Genomic DNA, 23,931 nt, shown 5'->3' on the forward strand with positions numbered 1-23,931 from the left:
TCACTCCCCTAAACTGTCCCTTCATAACACATTACTAGATGACACGAGCATTTGGGGGTAACTTTTGTATAAGTGAAACTGGAACATGTTAAATGATCACATGCCAAAGTTCACTGAATTGATGTAATTAAAAAAACACAGGAAGGTTACTGTGAGGAAAATACATAGTCTTATAAATCAAAACACCAAGTTTTGTAAACATTTCATTCTCCTGATGGTAATCAATCAGAGAACTCACGTGTGGGAAAACAGCTTTGATTCATACTCTGTGAACAATTCATCAGCCTTACAAAAGACACAGCTGAAAAGGAAAGAAATGATCAGAGAAATATTTACAGACATAACTACCAATCAGGTTATTTCTAAAAGAGGCTTAGTATTTTATACTTCACTTTTTCTTTATAACACATATGCCATTTAAGAAAAAAAAATACATAGTTTTCAGTATGTGGTCCTTGAGAGTTTTTTAAAAGTTAGATTAATAATATATTTCTTTCCACTTCTGTGAGAATTTAAATGAAAAAACTTTTATTAGATGAGTCACTGTTTCCTCTCTCAGAAGAAATCTAGCTGAATGGAATGACTCAATTTCATTGCATGACTTCTCCTATTACCTACCAGTTGAGAGGAAGTCTGGTTGGTCGGAGGTGGCAGATTGTTGCCGATTCAATAACATTACGAGATGGAGGTCCCTCCAGGTTTTTTACAGCCTCTCTTACTAGCTTCTGGAATTTATTTAGCTCTTCCATTTGTGTAGTAAGTAAGAACTGAAGACCTCTGCAGTCATGGAACCTAATTCCCATCACCAGCATCACACACAGCACAAAGAAAAGAAGAGTAGGTCAATTTTCTCAAATTCAGAAAATGGTTGCCAAATAAAATATTCAAGAAAATGTGCAACAATTTTACCTAGCCTACCTTGAGTGAATTTACCTTAGTAGTATGATCAATATACTAGTAGACAATGTATAATAACATCGGGTTATTTACTATAAAAGATATCAAAATTTTGATAGTCTGTCCCTAGGAACTGAAACAGAGTCTGCAGAATCTGTCTCTGTCTCAGATGTCTTTGAAAGAACAAGACTGCCACATTCTTTCTTTTTTAATGCTGACTGACTACAAATGTCCCTCCTGAAATCCTTGCTTTATATGGAGAGGTGACTGCAGAATGAAAAATAAAGAGAAAAATTGAGAAGAAAGAAGAAAAATAGCCGAGAGTTATATTGCTTGCTGCAAAGAGTTTATAAATACATACATACATATATATGATGATGTGTGTACATGTATACTATTACATATATTTTATAATACATGTATTATTTAGATGTATATACATTTTATTAAGCATTTATTTTACAATGCCAGGCACTTTGCCAAGCTCTTTTCCTGTATTATCTCAACAGATACTATTGTGCTCATGTTATGGATGAAGCTTAATGAATTAAAATAATTTAAGTTACAAAGCTATCATGTAGCAGAGTTAGGAGTTAAATCCAACCACAATACCCCTTTTTTTTTTTTTTTAAGATTTTGTTTATTTATTTGACAGAAAGAGAGAGCACACAAGCATGGCAGGTGGCAGGCAGAGGGAGAGGGAGAAGCAGCTTCCCTGCTGAGAGAGGAGCCAGATGTGGGGCTTGATCTTAGGACCCTGGGATCATGACCTGAACCGAAGGCAGATGCTTAACCGACTGAGCCACTCAGACGCCTCTCAAACACAATACTCTTAACTCTTTTAATAAACTGAATGAAATGTGCCAAGGAAAGAAATGTATGGGTGTACATGAATGGGTTTATGAAATGAGAAAGAAAACCTAAGACTAATAAGAAATTAGAAAATGGAAAATACAAACAGGAGTTATTGGCTTCTCCTTCCTAAAATGCCATACATTCATTTCTCCAAATTGTTCAAAAGAGTTCACTCCTTCCTGAAGGCTTCCCAGTATTTTACAACACAATCTGTTTCTTTCTGTCCGTAGAGTTCATTGAAAATATTATTCATTTTAGTACTTTGTCATGCTCAAGTGTTTATACATACTCCTATTTCTCAGATTGTTCATGGGTTTGTCTACTCATTAAGCTAATTTTTATTTTATTTTGTTTTTTAAAGATTTTATTTATTTGTCTGACATAGAGAGAGAAACAGCTAGAGAGGGAACACAAGCAGGGGGAGTCGGAGAGGGAGAAGCAGGCTTCCCACTGAGCAGGGAGCCCGATGCAGGGCTCGATCCCAGGACCCCAGGATCATGACCCGAGCCAAAGGCAGATGCTTAACAACTGAGCCACCCAGGCACCCCTCATTAAGCTAATTTTTAGAAGGTAAGAATTAGATCATATCTTTAAAAAAATATGTAATAGAATAGCTGCTCAATAATTTCTAAAAGAATTTGTATGGGGATACAAGAACACAGGTTAGGTATCAATATTATTCACATCAGTATTATTCAGTATTATTCGCAAATTATGCAACAGGGGCTAAAAAAATTATCATAATAGAGTATTTAACCGTCTTAGCAATATTCTCTCTTGCAGGTCCTTTAAGTGAAAAAGAAGAATATATAATTACATGTTAGTGGTAGGCACGAAATGGTAGACACTATTTTAAGTACATAAGCACTTTGCAGATATTAATTTACTAATCCTCACAACAATGCTGTGTGGTTTTATAGATGAGGAAACTAAGGCACAGAGAGCTTATCTAACTTTCCCAAGGTCACAGAACTAGTAAGTGGTGGAGCTGGGATATGAACGAGCACAGGCAGTCTGACTCAAGAATCTACCTGTGCTCTTAATGTAAGGAAAACTAAGGTTTTCCTTTCCTAAGAATTGGTAAGAAGTAAGCATGAATCGTTTGGCTTCTGAAATATGGATCTCACTGAAAAACAAAGAGGCACATTAAAATGATCTTTGAAAGTATATGCAATACAAAAAATATTAACTCTCCCAGATGGTAAGTTAAACATTTAAAAAAAATTTTATTTTAGAACTGTTTGTTACTTTCTATTTATGTCTAATGTTTCTGAGAAAAATATGTGTAATGAATGGCTTGTTTTACATTACCTGTTGGTCCTTTAATAGCCCTGGGACCTCAAGACTATTACTAGGGACTATGTTCTCATATATAGGAATTTGCAACTTTTAAGTAGTTTCTATGTGATTTAAGAAAAACAACTTCAAAATAACTTTAAGATTTTCTTTTTGGCTGATACCACAATGCTGGCAGAACACATTAGTACATAACTTTAAAACTGGATAAAATGAATCATGACTTAAATGACAACTTATCCTGGAATGGTGACTCTTGGGTTAAATAGAGAAAAAGGAAGTGCACTCAGGAGTCTAATGTACTGCATATACCTCAGAAATGAAGCCTGTCAAGCTCTGTATGGTGAAAAAGATGATGATTGTACATCTAAATTAGTAATGACACATGGAAAATGTAGCACATCTCTTTAGGGTTTTAGCAGACATCTGGAAAGGCTTTAAAAGAGTAAAACGAACACTTTAAAACATTTTAAAGATATTCTTATGCTGAATTTTTCACTGAAAACCAACATTAATCCCAAGGCTGACCTTATACTGGGATGTGATCTGAGAAGCAATAAAAGATCTCTCTCTGTCCCCTACCTAGAATCAATAGTCCTACCACAATTCCTCAAGTCCCCACATTAGACTGACATTCCTTTGGGTTAAATCACTGCAGATACTTTTGATAAAGAGTAAGTTTGGTCTTTGGGAAGAATTATTTACCATTTATACAATAAGAGCAACAATCCAACATACCGACCAAGACCCTGAAGAATGGTGAGTGTTGATGAGAACAAAGAAAGACGGGGGAGACAGCAGGTAACTCTACAACATAAAACCTGGGCCACTGTGGTGCTATGATGCTTAGCTCTTTGAGGGTGATTTACACAGTAGAAGCGTGAATGCCTTACCTCAAGGACAAATTTCTCCAAAACAAAGACTATTTCAAGACTTTGCTTAGAGTTGGCTTCGGTGCGTCCAACAAAGATACAATGAATATACTTTAAGCAGATTAAAAAAACACTAAAAAGGGACTATTTAAAAATGACTAATACACAGAAGAAACACAGGTTTGTTTTTTCAGACTTATAGCTAATATTTGTTTGAAATGTACTCTTAACAATATGTAAAATCCAGATGTTCATAACCATAATATGTTCGGATAGTTAATTGTACCTCTTAACATGAAATGATCTGAATATTTGGGGTCATTACTCATAAAGTTATCCTATTTTGTACTATTTTCTTACTTTTCTGACATAGAAAACTTGCCAATTTGTTGCTTGTAGTTGCTCGTTATTTCATTTCGCACTCGCTGAACAAGTTCCTCATCAATAGCAAATTCTATTGCTCTGTGGATCACATTCAGCCACCAAGGAGAATTAGAATAAATCTGTAAAAAAGACAACAGCTCATCAATTCATGTTTTTTTCAGTGCTCACTATGTTCCTATCACTAGGAAAGGTGCTGTGAAAAAGTCAAAGGAAGCAATAAATGCTAGTCTCAAGGGAATTATAACAGTGGGGAAGACAAGCATACATACTCTATATACAATGGGTGCATACAAGGTTTGCATACATAATTAAAGAGAATACCTGTTTCCTGACTACTGTGGATGACTGAAAATTTACTGTATGTATTTGTGTAACCCAGTTGTGCTAAAAAAATACATTACCAAAATGAAAACTCAGTATTCACTGTATATATTTGAAAAGGTGACAGGTCTCTTTCTCAGCATAATAAAGACATCCTACTAATCTTCAACTAACTGAACTAGATTCTACTCAATAATACTCTATGATTACTAGCAAAATTATATGCCTGAATACTAAATAATTAGTGTATTAGGAAGAATAAAGTGTGGAGTAACTGGTTAAAATAAGAAAGACAATGTGTTTTGTGGTAGCCACCTCTTTAGGCTTGCTACTGATTTCATAAAGAGAAATTTTAGAAATGACAAATGGCATGTATTCCGTAAGAAAAATACCCGTGTTTCTAATGTTCTGACATCCTTAAAAGAAAAGATTTTGGAAACATACATATCTAAGATCAAAAGGAGGTTATGGAAGTCTTTACTTTCTTTTTTTTTTTAAAAGATTTTATTTATTTGACAGAGAGAGACACAGCGAGAGAGGGAACACAAGCAGGGGGAGTGGGAGAGGGAGAAGCAGGCTTCCCGCGGAGCAGGGAGCCCGATGCGGGGCTCGATCCCAGGACCCTGGGATCATGACCTGAGCCGAAGGCAGACGCTTAACGACTGAGCCACCCAGGCGCCCAGTCTTTACTTTCTTCAAAAGATAACTTATTGTCTACACAAGGTCAGAAAAAACCCATCATAGCTTAAAAAAAAGAAAGAGAACAGCTTCCAAATAGGTGATTTATCTACACACCTGTTCATTCAATTAACAAACACTGCGAACAGCAAATAACATTTTTTATTATGAGACAGGCACCCTACTAGGTGCTAAGAATTCCAAGACGAATAAGAAAGTTCAAGTTTTTCTCCAAACCAAGACAAAGTCCAAAATGCTACATGGAGACAAACACACGTAAGCCAAGTCATTTTGGGGACGCACCTTTCTCTGGAGCTCCCGTATGGTCTGCTGCACAGGCTGCAAAGCTTGCTGTGCTTCAGCGACTTCTGTGTTACACTTGCTCATATAATGCTCTCGCAGTTGTTTGGCCTGTGTTGAAACAGGAAACAAATGTAAACTTTCATTCCAGGTCTGGAAAATAATTCAGTATAATGCTGCAAGAACAATGTGGTATATTTTAGGTACGTAAAGCTACTTAACACAGTTTAAGCATAGAATTCTCTAAGTATACTGTCAAGAACATAAGAGCCGAGCTAGAAATTCATAAGACAGATATTAAAGAGACCACATTTACTCGTAAGTCACAAAATTTAAGAAATCCCAAGGGTCTGCTTCCTAAATTTCTATCTAATTTTTAATTAAAAAAAGGGAATGGGAAGAACAACCGTATTTCAAATCCTGAGGCAAAGCAATCTTTTAGAATTTGTCTGATTTAGTTATTACAACTTTTTGAAATTACTTCAGTTTGGAAATAATACTTGAGAATATACAGTAACATAGGTGTTGTGGACATGGGATAGTGGGAGGAAAACCAGAAAGACTCCTGAACAGGAAATCCTAACGCTTCCACTTAGAGGTGGGTTGACCCATGTGAAGTTGCCAATACTAGACCCTTTGACTTACAAAAATGGCAATTTCATGAGGTTCAACTGAACAGATACATCTCTTTGGACTAGCCATTTCACCTCTCTGGGCTTCTGTTACTTCATTTGCAAACGCTGGTGGTTGAAGTAGATGATTTCTTGGATCTGTGGCTTCATATTCTATGAAAGGCAAAAATTATGTGGTCTCCTTGGAAATCTATCTATCCAGTGTGACACATTTTTTCTTCTTCTCCCATGATGCATTTCTCCTTTTCCTGTCACAACCTTCCGATTAATTTCCATTAAAATTCCTTGGCTATAATTATTTGGTCATTAGAGCTATCTACTAATAGACTGGACAGTCTCCTAGAGTTTCCTGTCGCTCACGGCATTTAAACAAGTGACTGATTGTATATAAGATTAGACACCTGCAATGGGAATGAGATTTCATTTAAAAATCTCCAACACGGGCGCCTGGGTGGCTCAGTTGGTTGGGCGACTGCCTTCGGCTCAGGTCATGATCCTGGAGTCCCTGGATCGAGTCCCGCATCGGGCTCCCTGCTCGGCAGGGAGTCTGCTTCTCCCTCTGACCCTCCCCCCCTCTCATGTGCTCTCTCTCATTCTCTCTCAAATAAATAAATAAAATCTTAAAAAAAAAAAAAAAAAATCTCCAACACTTAGACTGTCATCTAACATTAAGAAAGGGCTGTACATACTTATACAATCTCACTTTGTATCTTAATTCAAATAAAAAAGGTCCCATTTACAGGTTCAATTCATTTCAAACATACTACTACTCTTTTGATTTTAGCTTTGCCATATCTGACTTTTAAAAAGGCAAAAATCCATGAGGGAATTAGCATAATAGGCTCATCAACAATTTACAGTGAAATGATTTATACCATTCTTTCCAATGAGGCAAAACTTACTGCAGAAGGAAGTTCTTTGAGAGGACATAAGAAATACCACCAAAACATTGAGTTTATTTACTGCCCTCGGTAATATACAGAAAGGTGGAGTAAGCACAAAACTTTTTATTTTTACTAAACCGCATCTTTTGCAGATCTGCCATGAGATCAACAAAGTCTTCTTCCTTCCTTCATTTCCTTCCTTTTTCTTTCTATGTGCTCCTTTTTTCTTTCTATGTGCTGCTGGCTACCAACAGCCATATCTATGAAAGCAGTTACCATATAACCACAAGCAGATCACAAGAGAAGCAAAATAATACAGAGTACTGCAATTCTCTCCTATCACCAAATCACCAAAGCAAAATTTGGGACATAAAAGCAGCAGGAAAGCATATGATTACTTTTATTTAGATGTTATATACCCTAGGAAATATTAATGAGATGTGTGATAAAGTCTGAAAAAAAGATTTCTTTACAGACAGAATAAAAAAATAATTACCTCTTCCTCAAGTCTGCCATCTCGTAAGGTAGGAGGTATTCCTGGGTGCTTGGCTACCAACAATTCCATCAAGTTATGGGTAGCATGAAGTCTCTACAAACACACAAAAGGCAACATTTTGAGAGTCAATGCAGTGAACTCTTAAGGGAGAATCTACTATTAGTATGGCATACAGAATACTAACACCACATTAAGATCAGATCATTGAAAACTTTTCCTCTAATACAATTTGAACACGAACCTCCTCAGAGAAAACCAAAATCAGTTTCATAAGGTCTTAATTCATAATGGCATAAACTTTCTTCAATTAAAAATACACAGTCTTAAGGGGAGAAAATAGTCTTATGAAATATGTCTATGCATTTAGCTGAATGTGTAATACAGGTATATTTCTTCTATTATACGAGCCTTTGTCTGTATAGGGAACTATGATTATGCCAAGTCCAGTAAAGTAGAAAGACTGATTGCCCAGACTTGATTGATTCCTCTTCTGGGAAATGAGTCTGCATAAGCCTAGCAATTATCATAAAAATAAGGATAACTAAATACATAGGAAAACAGGGCTGTGACCTGGATCTGTTGAACTTAAGGGGTGAAAAAGGGAGGAGCTAGAGGTAAAGATATAAGGAAGGAGAAAACTGTATCTTCTATCTCTGTATTCAGTATAAGCCAGGCTTCTCCCTACGATACTGAATCTGCAGCTGGTTAGAGGCTCCCTCTGGAGTCAAGGGCTGAGAAGAAATAAGTAATTTCTGTTAACTTCACTCTTTACCTGGGAAGACAGCTAAGGACTAAAGGATAATCAGGAAAGAGTCCTGGTAAGATCTGATTTGGTGCTAGTGGTTTGAGACTACAAAGGTTTACTCTCTCTGGCTACAGATTATGTCATGACACAGATCTTTGTAGAGTTCATCTTTGAAGAGTCACCTCAAATGTCTTAGGTCTTTTCATCAACATGGCTTCATAGATAATACAATCAGCAACACTATCACACTGAGTAGCAACAACAAACCTGTAAATGGCACTATGGAAACCAAGTGGTAGAAACCCGGCTCCTCTTCTCCTTCTGTGGCTTCCTGAACAAGGTGGTAGAACAGACTGGGGAGAACACCTGTCTCTTTCATCCCCTTATTTTTATCCCAAGGGAGCAGAGTGGCTAATCTGACTGAATAGAGCAAAACAGTCAGTGGGCCATGGTTTACAGTAGATAGGATTATTAAAGCCAAAAGGAAGAAACAGGCTGATGGCTTACTCTTCATTCCTGGACTCAGGCATACTGGACTTATCTGTTTGCTCATCCACTTTTCTACTTCTGCTTCTTTTCTTCAGGAGCATATTTCTGCCTTCTTTCATGAGGCAAACACATTTGCTTAAGACTGAAGGTCTAACTTCTGTAATCCTCCCCCATACAGAATATAAGTAGGCTTGCATTTAATTTTCTCCTTTTTCCCCCAAACACTCCTACAATACTTGCTGAGGTACACGTGAACATGTGCGTCCCAAGGTCTAGATTGTGAATGATAAAGAAGTCCCACCAAGGACTCAAGCCTAAACTTAAAAAGATTAATAAAAGTGGTCCTTATTTACCATTTAGCTAGAACGCCTTGTGTATATGATCCACTGGACAGGGCTAAGAAAGGGAAGAGACTCAATACTTAAATGTTATAGTTCAAATATTCAGATTTTCCTAAGAGACCTCCAAAAATTAAATCAGAAGATCATCATGAAAAATTATTTTGTAAAAAATAAATAGACTATATACTTGAAATTGTTTAGTGCTTACTTACTTGGAGTGAATCCGTTTTGAGTTTCCCTTTGTGTTCCTCAGATGAACGCAACACTTCCCTGTACAGCTCTGCTGCCAAGGCATACTCACCTGAAGAATTAAAATGTATTTAATGCATAAGAAAATCATATATTTAGCTCCCAATGTGATCTAGTTATCTATTATAGAAAAATGTCTACTGCAAAAATATAACAACGATTATACCTTACCATCTTTTAAAGAAAAGGAATGTGACTTGGTATTAATATGACTGCGCCAGTAAAAAAGCCGATGATAACTCCATTTGCTAATTCTGTAGCACTGAACACCAATCAGATATACTTAGGTTTTAAAATTATACTGAAAAGCAAACTCTGAATATACTTTTAATTTAGATGATTTTCCTCTTAGTGAAGTTAAAGGGTGCCGATTAGTAGTCATTTTGATGTTTGAAATTAAAAACAAATTTATAAATAAATACTCAGAACACTGATCAACCTACACATAATTCTCAGATAAATAATAGATCCTTCTTAAAGGCCAAAATGGTTTGCAGTTAAAAACTACATTTCAAAAACTTCAAGATTCTTCTTTCCATTTCTGGTCACATAAATCACAATTAGTCTGAGATTCATGCTGTTTTTTATTATTCATAACTAGCAGCTCATTCAAATAAAGTAATTTAAAAAGTATCAACTAAAATATAGGTTGGCAAACTATGGCCTATGGGTCATATCTGACCCTCTGTACTTTTCTAAGGTCCATGAGCTAAGAATGGTTTTTACATTTTTAATAGTTGAAAAAAATTCAAAAGAACATTATTTTGTGATGTGAAAATTATATGAAATTAAATTTCTGGGTCCATTGATAAAGTTTTATTGGAACTCAGCCCACTCATTTGTTTATGTACTGTCTGTGATGGCTTTTGCATTGTAACAGCAGAGCTGAGTAGTTAAAATAAATCTTCTGGATCAAAATCTAAAATAGTTATCATCTGATTCTTTCAGTAAAAGTTTTCTGACACTTCTATAAAAGGAGACATGAAACATTAAGTGGCTTAAATAATAGAACCTATCATATTTGCTGTGTGGGGAAAAACTCAAAACTGGTAATTTACAAATACAATTAAAATAAAAATCTAACAGCTGTAAAATCATAAAATAAAAAAAGAGATGTTTTTGTTTGCTGAGAAAGCTTTTTTCATGTTCATTACACACTTGCCTTTTTTTCACTTCAAACCAATTTTATTAACATCAGTGGATTTATGATTTTGTTCATAGCCACAATGAAAGAAATATATATATACCTTTGTAAACTGTGTTGATTCTTTCTTTTTGTTAAAGCTGATTATATATATAAATATATACACTTATTTTATTGTGGTGAAATACACCTAACATAAAGTTTACCATACCAATCATTTTTAAGTATGCAGTTCAGTGACATTAAGTACATTCACATTTTTGTGCAAAACACTTGCTTTTATACCACTGTTTTATATTTAGTTCTACAAGTTACCTATTACACACTTTTCTAAAGCACGCATTTCATAGTATTTTACAGTCAATTTCTATTCACTTTGATAAAGGTGAACATTATTTTTGCAAAAATAATATCACATTATAATGAAGGAGTAACACTCAACTATCTTCACACCAAAAAGCTCTTCTTTCTTAGTTTTGAAGTTTCTCACAAAGTTTTTCAAGACTAAAAAATATTCTATTAGTATTTATGCTATCATTTATAGAGAATAATTCATTTAATAATTCTCTTTTCATAATTACCATACTTCTTAAAGATGGTACAATGAGTAAACTATAATATAAGCAGCTGAATTTGAACTATTCACTATAATCCCATGCCTTCTAGGAAACACAAAAATATGCATATTCAGTGAGTTTACAAGTTTAAGCCAAATTTAGAAATACCCATTCTTTGCCACTTGATGGCACTAACATTTCCAAGTAGTAAATAGTACTGAATTTGATACTTTCCAAGCTAATATTCTCCAAAAAATATGTGCAGAAAACACACTGTACAAAGCTGAAATAATACCATGTTTTTAAAACCATAATCAGTGAGGACCTTAGAATATGCATTATATATCATACATATATGTTTGTGTATAATATAAACAAATCCCTTGAGTTTGCAGTTAATTTTAGATTTCTTTTAGAAGTCAGATCTTTACTATCTGATTTCTATATTGGAAGAGATTAAATCAAGTTAAGTATGTAATGTAACTTTTGAAAATGTTTAACATACCACTATGAAGCAATGGAAACTAAAAGCAGTAAATCCATCACAATTATGTTTATAATTACAATTAAATTAAGAATGGACATATCCTTTATTAAGGGACCTTCTGATAGGAATTTCTCTTAACAATCAACAAAGTTTTCATTGCACAGAAAGACAAAGAACCCTAGTGGGAATGCAGTGGAAACTATCTGAAAAGAGCAGTGAAGCACCTCCTGTTATGCCCTGGCTTGGTATTTTGCCACACTGACCCTCTAGTGTGCTATATACAGTGCTTAGAAAGGATCAGATGAATAATTCTTTTTCATAATCTTCATACCATGCATAACAACATAGCAGGGAAAAGGAGGGAATAAATCTGAAAAGGAGACTAGAAAAAAGGCCAAGGGAAGAAATTCATTTACTCTCCAAGCTTGAGTCATAAAAACAGAATAAAATGAGGGTTCCAGTTTTACAACAAAGATGGGAAATATGAAATTTATTTTAATATTGTGATAATCTGCAAGTAATATAGTACTCCATTTTAGAAATTTTTGATGAAGAGCTTCAACCTACCAAAGATAGCATAATATTGAGGTTTAAAATGTCTATTTGATAAAGAAGCATAGTATAATAAAAAAATTAAATTAATTTGAAATCAAAAGATCCAGGGCAAATTATCTGTCATTTATTAGCTATAATCTTGAGAAACCAACTAAGCCTTCTGAACGTCAGTTTTTTTTTTTTTTTAAAGATTTTATTTATTTATTTGACAGAGAGAGACACAGCAAGAGAGGGAACACAAGCAGCAGGAGTGGGAGAGGGAGAAGCAGGCTTCCTGCTGAGCAGGGAGCCCAATGTGGGGCTGGATCCCAGGACCCTGGGATCATGACCTGAGCCGAAGGCAGATGCTTAATGACTGAGCCACCCAGGTGCCCCTGAATGTCAGTTTTCTTTTTTTTTTTTTTTTAAAGATTTTATTTATTTATTTGAGAAAGAGAGAATGAGAGACAGAGAGCATGAGAGGGAGGAGGGTCAGAGGGAGAAGCAGACTCCCTGCCGAGCAGGGAGCCCGATGTGGGACTCGATCCCGGGACTCCAGGATCATGACCTGAGCCAAAGGCAGTCGCCCAACCAACTGAGCCACCCAGGCGCCCAAACGTCAGTTTTCTTATGTAAAATGGGGATAATACCTCAATCATTGGGCAATAACGAGGAAATACAATATATACATGAAATGTTAGGTGTAATACAAAATGCTTATAGAAAATGATCATTTCTTCAGGGAGGCCACATGAAGTGATTCTGTTTCTGAGGAATGTAGTTCTAAAAAGTATGAGCTACAGGATTCAAAAAACAAAGAAACCACTACTGGTGATTTGAAAAACCATAGAAAGCCAGAGTTGGGAAGAACTGCAGTCCTTTCTAAAGTCTTATATTTATTTTACAGTCTAACAGTCAATATGTTCGTAAAGAAAAGCAAGTAAAAATAAAGTAAAGCATCTTTACTGCTTGTATGCTTTGTTGGCAGTTTTGCTGGTCATAAAAGAAGAAGGCAGAATAGGAAATCTTAACTATTTTATGTTTTAACCCTGTTCTAATCCATTCTTTTAGACTTATTTCTAATCTTCAGCCTTTCCAGAATTTCTCTTAATAAATACTTTAAGTAATGGCACAAATTTTAGGGAATTTAAAAAATATTTTCTGCTGTAACTTAATATGTACAACAATCTAGCAATACGGTGGTCTGCAAAGTCAACACTCATTTCTTGAGTGGATAAATATGTTTAATAATTTGGAAAAAAAAACACCTTTCTGAATCAAAAAAAAGGAAAATGATCGTTTCTCAGATATGATGCTAGATTTTTAATCTGAAATAGTACATTATTTATGTATCTCTAAGAAGAAGCACACATATTTCTTATCTGTGACACTCAAGTATTCTGTAGATTTTAATCACAATTATTTCACTCAATTAATTTGGGACTACGAGAAACTATTATTAGGTAGGACACATAATTTGCCACCTTTTGCCTAATTATTTCTAAGTTGAAATAAAGTTTAATTTTTTTTTAAATTTCTATTAAAAAGTAGTATAGTGACAGATGCTAGCTAGCTACACTTTTTTTTTTTTGAAGATTTTATTTATTTATTTGACAGGCAGAGACACCGAGAGAGGGAACACAGGCAGAGGGAGAGGGAGAAGCAGGTTTCCCGCGGAGCAGGGAGCCCGATTTGGGGCTCGATCCCAGGACCCTGGGATCATGACCTGAGCCGAAGGCAGATGCTTAATGACTGAGCCACCCAGGCGCCCCTAGCTACAGTTCTGATGAGCACAGCATAGCACAGAGTTGTCTTACCACTACATTATACACCTGAAACTAATGTAACATTGTGTCTCAACTATAGTTCAATTAAAAAAAATGCTGCCCTATTTAGTCTTTCATTATGCATTGTAAAGCAGAGATTATTTCATATTTTAGATTGATGCTGGGAATATTATAGTCACAGACACACTTAGCAACTGAAAGGGCAATGATAATGATGGCGATAATTAAGAATTATTTGAGAAAATCCGTATTTGTAAACACTGCCAGCTAAATGAAGTATTTCCTAGGCAATGTCCTACAGAGAAGATTTGCACACAAAGTTGCATGTGCTATTTATATTTGTACAATTTATCAGGAATATGTAATAATATGCCTTTTCTCCTATCATTAGTTATTGATAATAAAAACTGCATTCTAAACAGATTGAAAGTGGTAAGAATCTGAGGTTACTTCATATTATCAGTAACACCACTCTTCATTTATATGTTTCTATAAAGTTTTCAATGTATATTCACACTTCACATTAAGAACAACACCTCAAGGGAGGCAAAGCGAGTGGTATTATATGTATTTTACTGATAAAGAAACAGATTCATAAACCTTCAACAATATACACAAGTTCAGGGCGCCTGGGTGGCTCAGTTGGTTAAGCCACTGCCTTTGGCTCAGGTCATGATCCTGGAGTCCTGGGATCGAGTCCCGCATCGGGCTCCCTGCTCGGCGGGGAGTCTGCTTCTCCCTCTGACCCTCCCCCCTCTCATGTGCTTTCTCTCTCTCATTCTCTCTCTCTCAAATAAATAAATAAAATCTTTAAAAAAAAAATATATATATATATATACACAAGTTCAGAGGGCTACAACTACAGCAAATAAGAAGCCCATCTTTTTCAGTTCTTGTCTAGAGCTACTTCTACTCAGCTTCTGTGAGCCTTCCAAACTCCAGGCAAGTGTTCAGGACAAGAGACACTTTCTAGTTCTGGTTCTGTTATGCTGAAAAGCTAATAACTAGACATACCAGTCAGTTCCAAGAGGGTTAGAACATTTCCTTGTATCAGACAAAACCACAAATTTCTCTGGGCAACTAATTTCTTGAAGGTCTTATTAGGTAAATTACAAGAAAAATGGTAAATTCTCTCCATGACTGTGTACCCAAGTAGAATGGATTAATAAGCTTTGTGGGAAGGTCAGAAGAATTGGAATTTATCACAAAATGCCTTTCTAGTTCTAACAATATAATGAAGAGTTAAATACACAAATTTTGTGAGGAATGTAGAAATAAAGAAGCATTTGTATATACTAAGTTATAAAAGTGCTTAAAACTGTACATTATTTCATCATTATGAAATACTTAAATGATTTTAAGAATTATGTTCTAAGTAGTTTTGAAGTTTTGAAGAGACTAAAATCAAATTATCTAAACCAAAGCTACTAAAGAAGGTTTTAAAGGTAGATTTTATAAAAAGGCACATTTACATCAGTAATTCCCTCATTACTTACAAGAAAGCTCCTAAAAGTCATTATGGTATAAAAGCTATAAAACTATGCAATCTTATTATATCACAAATGCAGTAATAGATGAATAACAATAGACTCTGTTCAAGAGAGTATTCAATGATTCATTAAAGTTGCAAAAAAATAACAGTTTAGTTCAGATAGCCAGAAAGTTATCATAAAAAATTAGAATAAATTTCTGCAAAGAATAATTCTAAAATAGAGATAGAGGCACTGAGCTCATTGCAAGTTTATTATAAAAGTAAGCTGAGGTCATGGAAATGAAGCTAATGAGTAAATGAAGTAAGAGAAAGATGGCTGTACAATTTTATACTCTCAATATCAATGTATGAATGAGAATTCCAGTTGTTTCTACATCCTTGCCAACATTTAATCTGTTTAATTTAAGCCATTCAATAAAGGCATATAGGGACGTGGTTTGAATGTGCATATACTTAATGACTAATGATGATGAATATCTATCTTTTCATATGCTTTTTGGCATCTCTGTATATTGATTGAACTCTGTCCAAACACTTTGCCTATTTTCCTTGCATTGTTTTCCTATTACTGGTTTTTAATAGTTCTTTTCATATTCTGAATACAAATCCTTTCTCAGAGATATGATTTGCAAATACTTTCTCTATTCAATACCTTATCTTTTTATTTTCTTAAGAATGCCTTTTGAGAGGGGTGCCTGGGTGGCTCAGTTGGTTAAGCGACTGCCTTCGGCTCAAGTCATGATCCTGGAGTCCCAGGATCGAGTCCCGCATCAGCCTCCCTGCTCAGCAGGGAGTCTGCTCCTCCCTCTGACCCTCCTCCCTCTCATGCTCTCTCTCTATCATTCTCTCTCTCTCAATAAATAAATAAAAATCTTTAAAAAAAAAGAATGCCTTTTGAGAAGTAGAGGTTATTAATTTTGATGAAGTCAAATTATCAATTTTTTTATGGACTGTGCTTCTGGTGTCATCTCTAAATCTTTACCTATCCCAAATCAAAAATTTTTTTTATCCTTTGTGTTTTTCTGTAAGTTTTATAGTTTTAGGTTTTAATTCCGGTTTAATATCCTCTATATTATGAATTTTTTATATGGTGCAATGTTGAAGTTTTATTTTTTGAATATGGATATCTAATTGTTCCAGCACCATTTACTGAAAATACTAACTTTTCTTCACTGAAATACTTCTGCATCTTTGCTGAAAAATCAAACGAACATAAATAAGTAAGTGGGACTCTTTCTGGACTCTATTCTGGTCCATTGTCTACTTGCCTATCTTTATGCCTATGTCACACTGTCTTGATTATTATTGTTGTTTTAGAATAAGTCTTGATTCAGGTAGTGTATATCTTCCAATCGTTCTATTTTTTCCAAAGTTGTTCTGGCTATTCTAGGTGAATTTCAGAATCAGCTTGTCAACTGCTATAAAATAGCCTGCTGAAATTCTGACTGGAAAATTTTGATTGCATTAACTATACATCAATTTAGGGCGAATCAACATATTAATAACGAGTTTTCTGATCCATGAACATGGTATAAGTAGATGTTCTTTAATTTCAGCCACGTTTGTAATTTTCAATGTTTCTGTGACTTTTGTAAACGTCTTACACATCTCTTTTCAAGTTGATGCTTAAGTACTTCCTATTTTTTTGATACTACTATGAACGGTATTGTCATAATTTCTAATCATTCATTTCTAACATTTAAGAATAAAATAAATTTTTATATACTCTTCTTGTATAATGCTACTTTTCAGAACTCACTTATTAGTTTTAGTAGTTTTCCTACATGGACAATCATATTGCAGCAAATAAAGACACTTTTACTTTTCTTCCTATTCAAACTGGTAACTTTTATTTCTTTTAATTGTCTTAACAGCACTGGAGAGAATTCAGGTGAAAAGAATCTTTATTGTTGATGATCTCAGAAAACATTCAGTTTTCAACCATTAAGTATAGCATTAGCTATACATTTTTTATGATGGTATCTCATTGAGGTTTTGATTTGGATTTCCCTGATGCCGAGCGATGTTGAGCACGTTTTCATGTGTCTGTTGGCCATTGGATGTCTTCTTTGGAAAAATGTCTGTTCATGTCTTCCGTCCATTTCTTGATTGGATTATTTGTTCTTTGGGTGTTGGGTTTAATAAGTTCTTTACAGATTTTGGATACTAGCCCTTTATCTGATATGTCATTTGCAAATATCTTCTCCCGTTCTGTCAGTTGTGTTTTGGTTTTGTTGACTGTTTCTTTTCCTGTGCAAAAGCTTTTTATCTTGATGAAGTCCCAACAGTTCATTTTTGCCCTTGCTTCCCTTGCCTTTGGTGATGTTTCTAGGAAGAAGCTGCTGCGGCTGAGGTCGAAGAGGTTGCTGCCTGTGCTCTCCTGTAGGATTTTGATGGACTCCTGTCTCACATTTAGGTCTTTCAACCATTTTGAGTCTATTTTTGTGTGTGATGTAAGGAAATGGTCCAGTTTCATTCTTCTGCATGGGGCTGTCCAATCTTCCCAACACCATTTGTTGAAGAGACTGTCTTTTTTCCGTTGGACATTCTCTCCCGCTTTGTCGAAGATGAGTTGACCATAGAGTAGAGGGTCCATTTGTGGGCTCTCTATTCTGTTCCATTGATCTATGTGTCTGTTTTTGTGCCAGTACCATTCTGTCTTGATGATTACAGCTCTGTTCATTATTGATTCCTGATAATAGTAATCTGTGTCTTTTCTTTTTCCCTAAGCAGTTTGACTAGAGGTTTATAACTTTCTTTTCATCTCAAAGAATCAGCTTTTGATTTCATTGTTTTTCTCTACTGGTTTAGCTTTCCTTTTAATTGATTTCTGCATTTATCTTTATTATTTTCTGTCTTTTACTGACTTGGTATTTCATTTGCTTTCTTTTTTTAGTTTCTTAAGGTATCAGCTGATGTCAATGATTTATAACTTTTTTCTAAGTTGGTGTTCAGTCCTATCAGTTTCCCTTTAATTACTGATGAAGACTCTACAACTCTTAAATGTTGTTTTCATTTTAATTCACTTCAAAATACTTGCCAGTTTCCCTTCTGATTTATTCTTTAACCCAAAGATTACTTAGAATTATTTTAATTAGTTTCAAAATATTTGGGGACTTTGCAGTTATCTTTGACATCTAATTTAATTCCATTGTAGTCAGAGAATGTACTTTTTAAGACTTGCATCCTTTTAAATTTACTGAATTGTTTTACAGCCCAGAACATGCTCTGTCTTGGTAAACATTCCATGTGCACTTGAAAAGAATGTGTATTCTCTGGTGGGGTAAAGTGTCCTATAACTATTGACTATGTCAATTGGTTGTTAGTGTTGAGTTTTCCATGCCTCTATTTTCTGTCTTCTTGTTCTGTCAATAATTGGAAGAGGGATGTTGAAATCTCTGACTATAATTGTAGATTTGCCTATTTCTCATTGTAGTTCTATCACAGTTTGTGTTTTATTTTGAAGCCTTGGTTTTAGGTGCATAAACATTTAGGATTATTTTCCCGTGATAGAATAACACTGTATCCTCGGTAATATTCTTGCCTGGTGGAAATAGTCACTCCAGCTTTCTTTTGATTAGTGTTAATAGGGCATATCCTTTTTTAACCTTTTACATTTGCATCTTTAAATAAAAAGAGGGTTTCTTGTAGATAGTGTATTATCAGATATTACTTTTCTTAAAATCCGTTTTGAAAATCTGCCTAAAGGGGCATTTAGACCACTGCATTTAATGTGACCACTGATATGCTTGGGTTTCAATCTATTATCTTGCTGTTTGTTTTATATTTGTCTCATCTGTTCTTTGTTTCACTTTTTTCTTTTTTTAGATTAAGAATTTTTCATTATTACTTTTTATCTCATCTTTTAGATTATTACCTCTAACTTTTTGTTGTGTTTTCAGTAGTTGTTTTAGGGGATATAGCAGTCTACTGATTTGTCAGTCTACTGTCATGATATTATGCCACTTCATATATATAGTATAAAAACTTTACATTATATATATCCACGTATTCTCCAAGATATTGTACTATTACTGTTCTACACTTTACATTTTCATGTTATAACTTTGTATATAATATACACTTTCATAATATAACTTTGTATTTCTTCATATATTTTTCTTCTTCACAGACTTCAGTACATTTATATTATACTACTTGAAGTTATCTACAATCTCACTGATGCTCTTTTCAAATTTTTCAGTCTTTATTCTCTTTGTTTTTCATGATGAATGGCTTCTATTGCTATTTTATTCTTTAATTTTAATGATTTTTTTTCTACAGTGTCTAATCTATTTATTAAGTGTATTTTCTATATCAAACTGAAATTTGCATCTTTAGAAGTCTAAATTTATGTTTCAATGTCTCCACTTAACATGTTTAGATTTTACTCTCGAACCTACAAAATACAGCCTGATGATTCTCATATTTATATGGAAAGGGGTTTACTAAATGGTGCTCATTAAAAGAGCTATTTAAATAACTTCTGCTTTTGGCCATGACAAAATAACAGGGAAAATGAATTTGCCCTTCTTTCTGAAACAAGTAAAATAACATACAAAATATATGAAACAATAGACTGTCAGACACTGGACATTAGGTAATGAAAAATGGTAACCCCTGAGAGATAAGAAAGACCAATTAAACATTTTTCCATGAAATATAAGATTCCCTTTTAACATGCTTAAATTTTGAGCATGATGTGTAACAGTATAACTATAACCATACACATTGTATATTTGTCTATCTCTCCTTGTTAAGAATTTAAGGTCCACGAGATCAAAGACCTTACTCAGCTTTATTGTACTTTAGTACTGAGATCACAACTGGTGCAGAGCAGACACTCTAATATGTATTGAAAGAATGAATTTACAAACAATATTATTTTGTAAATTGATGACTAAGATCCCCTAAATGTGTCAAAATTTAACCATTCTTCCATTCCTAGATATTTTGCTTGTTTTCAGTTGTTCACTACTATAGACTAAGGTTAATAATTTATTGCCAAATTTTTGTTCAAAACCTACCTTCCGTAAACAACAACAAACTTCTAAAGTGGAAGTGTTTGGTGAAAGCATATGGAAACTTTGAAGGGTTTTTCAAATGTTCAGCATAAGTGCTTTCCATATGGTCGAACCTATCTAAATGAAGATCAATAGTGTGTGAGTATGTCTTTCTTCAGGGGATTTTGATTTCTACTATAACTAATCTGTCTCATTAAATATTTAGAAGATTCAGAGATAACAAAGCAATCACCTTCTACCTTTAATGATGTGGATGCCTGCTAAGCCATTGAGAGCACAAACTAATTGCCGATGTGCTTCTTCACATTCAGTTCCACATTTCTTCTGCAGAGATGTCAGCAGCTCTTCCATTGTCATGGTGCTAAAAGAAAAGGCAGATTGTTCAGAACTGAAAAGAAAATCCTATGGGTGAGAGTATTTCATCACATAATATCAAGAGTACCCTTATAGAGTCTTTGTGAATCTTCAGGATCTTTCTCTTCACCTTCATTTTTAGCACTATCACTTTTAATTCAATTACCTCTTACTATTTTAGCAAGCATTCTTCTATCTGATCCCATCATTCTTTCCTTTTCCCAGTTTATCTCAATAGAGAAGGGAACTAGAAAAATTTTCCTAAAATACAAAGTACAACATGATATATTTGAAACAGTACGGGTTTCAGAAGGTAAGATTAAGTCTGGGGTGCCTGGGTGGCTCAGGTGGTTAAGCGACTGCGTTCGGCTCAGGTCATGATCCTGGAGTCCCGGGATCGAGTCCCGCATCGGGCTCCCTGCTCGGCAGGGAGCCTGCTTCTTTCTCCCTCTGACCCTCCCCCCTTTCATGTGCTCTCTCTCTCATTCTCTCTGTCTCAAATAAATAAATAAAATCTTAAAAAAAAAAAAAAAGATTGTCTGAATCCCTAGCATTATAATTTAATTAATCTCCATGAGCCTTAATTTCTTTTTATCTGGGAAAAAAAAAAAAAAAAAGACAATTCTTCAAGGCTCAGATCAAATGCCATTTCTACCAAAAGGCTAACATGAATCATTTATATAGAAATTATTTCCACATTCTAACTGTCTATAGCCATTTATATGTACCTCTTATGAAATATGTTTGTTTGCCTTACATTAGAGAAATTTATAATCTCTGTCATCTCCTTTATTTGTCCACAAATTGTGTAAGGGCAAAGACAAAAATATAATTCCTCTTCATATTTTTTAATAACACCTCATCTTTTTAACACCAGGTGTTTAAAAAAAAAGAAAAAGGCAAGTTGCTGAGTCACAGTCTGATGAATGAAAACTTTCTGGGATAATAGACTACTGTGGACATAAATACCTTAATATATTAGGATGAAATAATCAAACATACAGACTTAGCACAATTACAAAGAAAATATGTAATGGTAATCTAACTCATCTAATTCTCTGATGTGGGAACCAAAAAATATAGTAAGAACAAAAGCCTGAAGTGTAGCAAAAAAACCCAGAACAAAACGAAAGCCCAAAATAGTCCTTACTTTAAATGTCCAAAACCATGAAAATAATTTTGATAATGTGACTCTTTTTCATAAATGGGGCCCCATACCAAAGAAAAACCACGTTACTAAAAATAACTGACAACTCTGTTTTAACACCCTGAATGAAACTGTGGGCTAACAGCTTAAACACTATCACTACTATATTATCAATTGCAATATAAGGAAACTGATAATAAAACCTTTTCTGGAGTGGCAAGAATTCCCCACGAACGGCCTGTGGGTGGCAGCAGGCCTGCCTGAGCCTCAGCAATGGATACAGGATGGAGGTAACAGTCCTTCTGTCCAGGCTGCTGAGCTTCAGCGCCCAGTCAGAAATCTTCCTGAGTTTTACTACAGCATCCTGGCAGCACACTTCATGCTGACGGTGATAGAAATGTCTTTCCACTGGAGAAAAGTGAAGCCAGTGGATTTCTTCTGTCTGAGGGGGTATCTGGATCTGTAGGGACAAGAAAAAAATGATTTCACCTGAAAATTTAACTTTCCATCCCAACTCTTGCTTCTGTCCTCTTATAATGTCCTTAATCAGTAAAAACTTAATCCTACTGACTTGGTCAATCACATCTTTCTTTGCAGACCTCCATAGTATCTTGGCAATAAAGCTGTAGAGGAGCTGAGGATTCTTCTTGCAGTAAGGGCGATAAAGAAGTCGAACCCACCAGTGTTTGACACAGTAAGGTTCAATACCAAGAAAGACCACCAACCCAAAAAGATCTGAGAAGAAAACAAGAAAAAAGCACATTGAAAATTGTTTCTATATTTCCTCATTATTTTGAATAGCCACTTTTACAGACATTATACAGTAAACAGTATTTTCCATGAATTAAAATGCAGACTGTATAGACTCTTGCATCTGAAAGTTAATTCCACTTTGACTTACATTTATTGGGTATTTATTTTCCTCTAGATTTTGTGCTAGGAGCTAAAATGTGAAACCATTACACAAACCTACTTAATTCAAAAGTCTGGAATTTCCATCAGAAGTGGGAACTAGAAAATGACTCACTTGTGTGAGCCTGATCAAGAGATACATAAGAAGAGTCAGACACTGAAACTACTGGATGCGAGACTTGCTGGATTTTAAAATAAGTTTGAATGACATAGGTGATATGAAGAACATTCACTGATCTGATATTCACTACACTTTTTGGTCTAATTATTCTACTTTGGGGAAGTAAGACTAAAACGATAAAAAATAGAGACAAGATTAAGCCACATGGTGATATTCATAGCAACAACAAACAGAAGAAAAATGACTCAAATAAAGGAATGATAAAATAAATTATGTAGTATTCTCCATAACACAAAAGCTTTCTTTTTCTGATCCAGCAGGTCTTATGTTTGTTAGATTTACTGCACGGTACTTCTTATGTATTTCATGATTGGGCACAATTTTATATGCCATTTTCTACTCACTTAACATTATACCCTACACAGTTTTCATATTTATGATGAATTTTTAAAACATGGAAAACTGCCTTAGGATACAATGAAAAAAAAGAATATAAAATGATGTGTTTTGAGGATATATATATATTTATATAGAAAAGAATGGAATAGTGGTTATATCTTCACATGAAGATTATGGTTGAGTAATCTTTATATTTTCTTTATATTTTTCTATATTGTTAAACATGTTCACATTGGGCTGTATTCTCTTTAGAAACCATGAAAATTGTTTTTACAAAAAGGCCATGAATTTATTCTGAATACACCCAACAAATATTTAGGTTGAATTAAGTTTGATGACTTCTGAGAGTAAGTTAACATCTGAAAGACATACTGCCTATATGCAGATATCGATGGATATATTATACACATATTTCTGTTCAAATCAATCCAGCTGCCTATGTGCTACCTCTTCTTTGAGGTCCCAAAGGTGCCTCAAGCTCAACTTGCCAAAATCAAATTCATAATCTCTTTGCCCAAACATGCTTCTCTTCCA

At 34.6% G+C, this 23,931-nt stretch overlaps 1 protein-coding gene across 9 annotated transcripts in view; it reads right to left on the bottom strand.

Annotated features, from left to right (window-relative positions):
- Window positions 1-23,931, bottom strand: part of SHPRH (SNF2 histone linker PHD RING helicase) — a 96,537-nt gene that overhangs the window by 42,684 nt on the left and 29,922 nt on the right. For all 9 annotated transcript variants that reach the window (XM_081829107.1, XM_081829102.1, XM_081829105.1 and 6 more), the window contains 9 exons: window positions 22,537-22,700; window positions 22,169-22,425; window positions 20,704-20,825; window positions 9,403-9,491; window positions 7,616-7,708; window positions 5,607-5,714; window positions 4,281-4,423; window positions 619-792; window positions 239-301 (listed from right to left, as the gene is read on the bottom strand). In XM_081829107.1, coding sequence (XP_081685233.1) covers window positions 239-301; window positions 619-792; window positions 4,281-4,423; window positions 5,607-5,714; window positions 7,616-7,708; window positions 9,403-9,491; window positions 20,704-20,825; window positions 22,169-22,425; window positions 22,537-22,700 — 1,213 coding nt within the window. The remainder of the gene's footprint in view (window positions 1-238; window positions 302-618; window positions 793-4,280; window positions 4,424-5,606; window positions 5,715-7,615; window positions 7,709-9,402; window positions 9,492-20,703; window positions 20,826-22,168; window positions 22,426-22,536; window positions 22,701-23,931) is intronic.

The sequence above is a fragment of the Leptonychotes weddellii genome, chromosome 8 (genome assembly GCF_054177405.1).
Source record: "Leptonychotes weddellii isolate Sample4059 chromosome 8, ASM5417740v2, whole genome shotgun sequence".
Lineage (NCBI taxonomy): Eukaryota > Metazoa > Chordata > Mammalia > Carnivora > Phocidae > Leptonychotes > Leptonychotes weddellii.